Below are 7,965 nucleotides of genomic sequence, written 5' to 3' on the forward strand. Positions count from 1 at the left end.
TAAGAACTACTTCACAGTTAAGGCAGCTAGGATCTGGAACCAACTTCCAAGGGAAGTGGTGCTGGCTCCTACCCTGGAGATCTTTAAGAAGAGACTTGATGCCTACCTGACTGGAGTCATCTGAGCCCAGTTTTTCCTCCTGCTCAGGCAGGGGGTCGGACTTGAAGATCTAAGGTCCCTTCCAACCCTACTTCTATGATTCTATGAAGATTTCACTAGTGTGCCTATTCACAGGAGAGGAAGAATAGCGTAATCTAGCTCTATATTTCAAAAACAGATTGTACATAGAATTGCATGGAAGAGACAGCTCAATTTCATGCAAGTTACTTTAGGAGACTTATTTCTAAATTAAGGTTTTCATTTCAAAGGGAGTGCGGTTTAAAGACACTGCAAATATATATATTACGGTATTACAGAACTGTCTTTGTCATTCTAAGTGTGAAGAAACTCCCCTTCATTAACAGTCTACAGGAATTTTTAAGTGTTGTTTAATGCATCTTTACTAAACTCTGGTGAGACTGTTCTTTCAGGGAACTGCAAAGAGAATACAGAAATCATTACCAATGATGTGAACCGCATGCCAATTTACAATGTTTCAGTGTGGGCATTTGATTTATGAGACCACCACAGCCCCCCATCTGGAGTCTGGAATCAGATAACCAGGTCAATATTCTTGTAACTTTAATAAGTAGACACTTAAGGTGGACAAAGGGTTATCTGGAACAGTATTGTATTTAAGCAGGTATCTGTTACAGACAAACTACATTAGCTTAAAGAGCTTCATTGTTGCAGACACTTGTTTGAGGATTTAGAAGTGTCCTGTACTTGTCACTGCAGCAAGGCCAGTGTTCATATGATCCTGGCCTCTGTACCTTCCTAATCTGCATTATCATTAAATGGGCCTACATTACCTAGAGGCGCAATAGACAGGATACTTAGCATACCATAGGAATCGTTACCCACAACTTTTGATCATAGGCCCCTTCTACACGTGCAGGTAAAGGAATGATGGGATCTAATGTGCAATCCACACAATCAGGCTTCATGCCATGCCACATGTACATAACAGGAGGCACAACTGTGGGATTGTCCATTAGATCCCATCACACCTTACAGCTGATGCAGGGGGAGCTTGATCCTGGGTTCCCCCTACACTGGCAAAAAGCAAGCTCCTGTGGCTGGGACGCCTACAGTTGAGGAGCTCCCAGGTATGGGGGAACCCCATGATCCCTAGGGCTCATGGGTAAATTAAACCCTGGTGCAATCCCAAGGACCAAGAGGTTTACAGCTAACTTGATTCATAGGGCTCAGGGGTTGCATGCATCCTTGCGGATCATGGCTGCCTTGATCCCTAGGGCCTGGGGGATTTACACTGGACATAGTGGACCCCACAGCTTGGAATCCCATCACTTGATGGGGCTCCTAGCTGCAGCGGAGACCCTGCTACACATGCAAATTAAAGCTTGATAGCAACCAACTATAAAGTCACTACACATTTTTCAGGTCTAACTTTATAACTGGTTGGCTTTTTATCATGGTCGGTAGCTAATTTGCACATGTAGCCAGGTCTTAAGGTTAATACCTGTAACATGTAGAGGGAGTCAGTGTCCTTATTTGCAGTCCTTTAATTTTAACCAGAAGTTTATTCTACAGTGTTATTTTCTCAACCATGACAGAGGATCAGAGAAATTGGCTGCTATATCTGAGGAAGCACCTGAAAACCCCATTAAGTTATTAATAGGAGTAAAACTAGTCTTACATAGCTGTGGTTTGAGAATAAAGAAGTTTAAATTTTAAAACAATTAAACCACAAGTCTTCAGTATTTCCAGTCTCATTCATTAGTGAAATTACAGCAACAGTCATGTTCTAAGAAGATTTGTCCAAGAGAAAAGTCCGCTTATTTCTGTAACTTGTCATCAAATTTTATCTTGGAAATTGTTACTTTTCTGTGGAGTACAAAAATGCTAAGGTATAGGAGCAAAAGTCCAAAACGACCATTCTAAGACTAAACATAATTCAGTCTCTGAGTTATGCTGGATAATATGGAATTTTGGTAAAAGGCTATGGAACAGATGGATAGATCACTCCTCTTTCCCCTGCTACTTCTGGGTTGCCCAATTTCCAGTGTGATGGTCATCAAAAAGGTACAATTTATCTGAAATTAGTCTAGTTTCTAATGAGTAGGAGCACATATCACAAAAAAAAAATCATCATGAATCAGTGTGCTTGTTGATAGCTTGTCTCTATCAAAATTAGGAAGTGAAAGAACCCACATTTAATTTTAACAGAGAAGACTTCAGGAGACGGAACATAAAAACTGCTCAAGTACATCACAGAATTTCAGGGCCTATGTATTTTAATACCATTAAACTGACCTCCATCTCTTTTTTGAATTAACAGAAGGTTAAAGTGTTCTTCATACTTTGATTAGATTAATTATAACTTTTTCTTCTCCCTAGTTAATGTTTATAGAGTCCTTTCAGCAAGGAAGAACTTGTTATGCAATTGTTACATTTGTTAACAGTCTGGTGTATACCACAAGCAAGTTAAAAAGATGCCACTAATTTTAGCTGTTTGTGCTTAGGTGTGTGTAACAAAGTAGCTACAAAGTTATCAGGAAGAGATTTTCATCAAGTTCATAATGTTCTTCCAAGTAAATGAGAGGAAAAACTCTGCAAATTAAACTACAAATAATAAAAACAAACACGCACTTAAAAAACCTTAAGTCATAAAAGCTTCTTACTTAGGAGGAAATAAACCCAGCAGATAATTTGTTTTCTTGGCACAGGACATGCAGACTGAATTTTCTTAGAAAATGTTAAGAGCCGTGAACCAAAAAATGACAAAGTTATAGAGTATCTGAGAGAGGGACTAACATATGGGGACGAACCAGGGAAGGCAACTAGGTTACAGAGAATACAATGTTAGCCAACTAATGCTACAACGGAGTTCAGTGCTGAAGAAATACTACTATTTGCTTCCTGTGCTATCCTAAAGAAATTGCTTAGGCCCAGGTCCTTACAGGTATTCAGGTCCCATTCATTTCAACAAACCTTTGCATCTGGATTCACACTGTATAGCCTTTTGATTGAGCCAAAAGGCAGAACAATGCAGCCAGGGACAGCAGTGACTTCAGGCTGCCTCTGGCACGACTGCACAGCTGCAGTATTTTTTGATTCCTACCCTACACACTCTCCATGTCCTAGTTACACTACTGGACTGAGCAATATTGTTCACATACTGAATTCACCTGAATACAAGTCCTCCTGCCCCTTCCCTAATTGAGACAGAGAAACAAGTCCCTCATCTTAGAATCACATACAAGGAAATCTTACTAAATACTGTGTCTACCATTAAACTGCTGCCAGAAGTAGCATGTGCTTAGCAATACAAACCAACTATGAAGTTGATTAAATGCAGCCAACACTAAGCATGACTATAAAAGAAATGGGCCATAGCAGGCAAATGTGCTGATGGGAACTACAAGGATAACTTAGTGCAGTCCATCTGAAAAAGGCATGTGGTAATGTCCGTTCAGTGCAGTCCTCCTTGCTGTTGACTCTTTTTCCAAGTCATGGTGAGCTGCTACCTTGCATACATTTTGTCCTCCTCTTCACTCTCACAGCTGAAACGTACCTTTCTATCCCTTTTCCAATAACTCCTGTTTCTTCACCAGCCTTAAATACCTGGCAAGCATCATGAAATGGGGCATCAAACAGTTCATCAAGTTTGGGGACAATTCACCCTCTGTCACCCCCTCTCTCAGCTGGGCACATACAACTGGTGTAGCCCCACCCACCATGAGGTAAAGCCAGATCAGGTTGCCCTGTGCCTCATTCGCATATAAATTTTTGGAGGACCTCAGGACTTGTGACAAGAACACCTGGTTCCAATCTTAAGTGGCAGCCAATTAGCAAATTAGATCCTTTGTGGGGGAGTGTATCTGGAGTACACACACATACTGATAAGTACTGAGCTGTAGAGTCACCAGGGTTTGAAATGCTGTTGACTCCCGGGGCGGGGGGGTTGGTGCTAGCCCAAAGAACTATGTGATAAATCATGAGACTTTGGCTTTGGACTAATATTGTATATATAAGTAGACACAAAATTGCTGTTCAAAAGTGTGTTTATGGAATACTTGTGCTAAAACCTCATCAGTTTCAAAAAAAGGTAATGTATCAATTCTGGATGAATTGTCTGGGTAATATATGTGAAGTTGCTATAGCCATGTTTAATTTCAAGGCTGTTTCAAATTTGCCCCTCACTTACTGCTCTCCCTGGGCACATGCATCTGACAGCAAGGAAAGAGGGAAAGGACTGCTAGCAGAAAAAGCAGGGGAGAACTACAAAGCAAAGGGGCCACCTAACCCCCTCCAGATTTATTTTCCCTGCTGTAGCAGTGAGGGGGACAAATTCAAAGCAAGCCTCCTATACTTAGATTCTATATCTGGAAAATTAGAATGCATTTATAAAGTTTTCCATACATAGAATCTAATTATTTGGGTTTGTCTTATTATCAGTGTCATCTTCTATTTGAGTAAGTGTGGTAAATACACATTATTTACTCCCAAGTTCACATTTCAAAAGGATTGCCTTTGTCCAGAGCAGCATTTTAAATTGTTGGTTTTTAAAATAAGGACTTCTCTCACCAAGTACATCTACAAACTCTCATTCCTCTCTCACCAAGTACATTTACAAACTCTGCTGTTTAGAAGAGTGATTTTTCTCTCAGACAAGAGCCAGTTACGACTCCAACTTCCAGTTTCAGGTAGACACTCACTTCCCACTTGTCCCTCTGAAAGGTCTCCCATAAGTTCTTATCCTATGCGAGGAGCTTCAAACTCACTTCATGCTTCAGGCCAAATCCAGACCACAGGACTCTTTGTGGGCTAGCTCCAGCTTTCAACCCAGGGTGGCTCCAGCCCAGGACATGCAGTGTTGGGGGAGAAAGTAGGGCAAGCACATGGGCCAAGCAGCTGCTTGAGCACATGGGCCATGGTGTCAAGTCAAGAAGCTGTAGGACAATTGGATCTGTACTAGCCCTTGCTTACTCTCCTGCTACCAACTGCCATGTCCACTAGAGCCCAAAGGCCCCAGGTTCTGCAACAGGCCCCACCTTCTGGCCCCACCCCCAAATTCTGGTAACCTGCCTGTAGCCTCACATCCCTATGATGTCCCTGCCCTATATCACGTGACTTTCATAAGATACAGTCAATTTCTCCAAAGAAGATGGTTTCTCAAAAGTTTTTTTTTCCTTTTGCTATTCAAATGTGTTTCTTTTGAAAGGAACTTAAGCTGTCTGTCAGAGTTCAATACAAAGTTTGAAAACAGTAAAAGCTTTTTAATATTGCACAGGAAAATACTTCAAAAGAACAAAGATGGATATGCTCATCTTAACACCGAATTTCTTTCATTTACTAAATTAATATAATACCAAATTTGGGATCATCTCTTAGGTCTCCAAGAGGAACTAAAACAAATGCAAGTCCCAATTTCCTAAAGTTTGAGGGGAAAAAAATCGAACTGGACAGTCTTCTTGACTAGCCACAGGCATATAAGTATATTAAATTATTTGAATATATATGAACATGTAATAATGCAACTTACAGCACTGTGTGATCTTCTGGATGTTAGAAGTTATACGTTGGGTTAACTGAGCTGGATCCCCAAAACCTGTGCTGTACGACATGGCTGGAGTGATTGTCCACTAAATTCATCCAAACTGTGAAAGGGCCAATCAGACTACTTCAAGTAAAAGCACCTTAAAAAAAAGAAATTATACATATAGTTATGCACTGGCAATTCTGAATCATAATAAATTTTATCAGCTTAAAGTGTGCAGGCAGAATAATATATAACTCTAGTTACTATGAAAAAGAATTCTAAACAGCTAGTTTGGACCTCTACCAAACCAGTCTGTTTGGAAAAAGGGAATTGCAATAAATAAAGAAATAAACAAACAAACAAACAAACAAAGAAAACCTTTTCTTCATAAGAACCTATTTCAATAATAAAACTCAGCTAACGAATGTCTCTGAGATATGCCTAAGATTTTGCACGTCTCACTATCAAGTACCTGTATCAGAGAGAGCTTTCTGAGAACACTGTTACACCAAATCTTGCAAGTGTTGAAAGAATAAATGTATTTTTAAATAATTTGCAGTTTGATTTTCCTATTAAAAAAAACCACGCTTCTATTCCTTGTAAAAACTTAAATAACATTTACTATGGTCTTGAGAGTGTTTTTTTCTAACAAATAACATAACTTATCATCCTTTCAGTGTTGTTTTTTAACCTTCCTTTTCAATATAGCCTAATGGTATATTACTTAGTTTTCACACCAGTGTAAACAATACACCCTTGTGTCTCTATAAACCATTTTTATGTTGATTTAATCTTATCTAGAACTTGGTTGCCTTGCAATGCTCTGAAGGGTCACTTTACCCCAAGACAATGGGTGTGTGTTTCTCAATACAAATAAGTTTGTGCACAACCCAGAGCAATTACCAGAGATTTTAATTCAGTTTACAATTTCTGTATCTTATGAAAAAACCCCAACAGCATAAACATACCTAAAACTTCCTGCAAGTGTAAACTGACTCCCAACTTGTAACAAATGCTTGTCTTAACTGGATAATTAAACAAAATTCTAAGCTGGGTACAGCCCTTAACTCAGAGGTGAACAAAATATGGCCCATGGGCCAGATCCATCCCACAGGTGGGCACATCCCCCAGTGAATGCATCTGCCCACAGGTGGTTGGCAGCTGTCTCCAGCGGCTGTGTGCTGCCAGACAGGCGGGGCTGCTTCTGGCATGCTGGACGCACAAGTGTGCCCTCTCTCTCTCTGGGCCAGGGTTGCCACCAGCAAGGAAGCAGAAGCATGAACCCACTCGCAACTGTAACACACATTCCCTGCCTTGCACAACACCCCACATCTGGACCTGGCAGCTGCTGGCCACATCCACAGCTGAGTTCTATTTGGACGCTATTTGCAGAAAGTATTTTTATGTCACTGCTAGGAGGTAGCTCTGTTATAGAAAACAAAAACCAGCACGTACAAACACGCAAAAATAAGACAACAAAAAGATGTGCGTACTAGAATCCAGAGGAACTCCCACCAAAATAAATAAATAAATAAATAAACAGTAAAATCTCTCAAGACATGGGCGAGTAGACCACTACAGTGGATGCAGTCTTATTGACTATGGATGCTGTTACACCAGGAGCAGACAAAGTCCAGTCCACGGGCCGGATCTGACCGGCAATCAACTCCATTTCCCAGCAGCCCCTCCCCACATGGCTGGGGCTGGTTTCCCTGGAGACCCTAGCAGCAGCTGCATTTGCAGGCAGCAGCAGTGCCAGCCTCTTCCTGGTGGGAACACTGAAGAGGGGGCCTGTGCTGCAGGCAGAATGGGGCAGGCTCCGCTGCCACCACCTGTGCGGGGCAGGCAGCAGTGGTGGTGGCGCAGGTACAGGGAACTCTGGGGGTGATTATAGTCCCCCCAAACCTCCCCTTAGTGCTGCCTCTGCTGGGATCTTGCGGAGGTGACAACGTAGTCCAGACCTGGGGTAAAGGTGGGATCTGCTGCCTGCATGCTCCAGCCACAAATGTACAGGCAACAGATTGAGGCTCTGCCCCAGCTTCTGACCATGCTATCACCACTGCAAGGAACCAGGGCAGATCCACGATCCGCTGCCTGCACATCCCTGCCGAGAGCGTGCAGGCTGCAGATCGCAGCTCTGCCCCAGCTCCGGACCACACTGTCACAGCTGCAAGATCCCAGCCTGGCTACAGAGCAGCTCTGTGCCCTGTTGCATGTCCTGACATGGAAGCCCCAGCTCTCCACCATCACAGGGCAGCTGCTGCTGGGGTCTCCATGGAAACCAGACCCAGCCAGGCAAGTAGGGGCTGCTGGGAAATGGAGTCTGGCTGCTGGCCGGATCTGCCATTTTGCCCATCCCT

At 42.3% G+C, this 7,965-nt stretch overlaps 1 protein-coding gene across 2 annotated transcripts in view; it reads right to left on the minus strand.

Annotated features, from left to right (window-relative positions):
* Positions 1-5,786, minus strand: part of STX7 (syntaxin 7) — a 42,728-nt gene extending 36,942 nt beyond the window's left edge. For both annotated transcript variants that reach the window (XM_019538058.1, XM_019538059.1), the window contains exon 1: positions 5,609-5,786. In XM_019538058.1, coding sequence (XP_019393603.1) covers positions 5,609-5,690 — 82 coding nt within the window. In that variant the 5' untranslated portion in view covers positions 5,691-5,786. The remainder of the gene's footprint in view (positions 1-5,608) is intronic.
* Positions 5,787-7,965: the final 2,179 nt, after the last annotated feature.

The sequence above is a fragment of the Crocodylus porosus genome, unplaced genomic scaffold (genome assembly GCF_001723895.1).
Source record: "Crocodylus porosus isolate Cpor-Errol unplaced genomic scaffold, CroPor_comp1, whole genome shotgun sequence".
NCBI classification, from domain to species: domain Eukaryota; kingdom Metazoa; phylum Chordata; order Crocodylia; family Crocodylidae; genus Crocodylus; species Crocodylus porosus.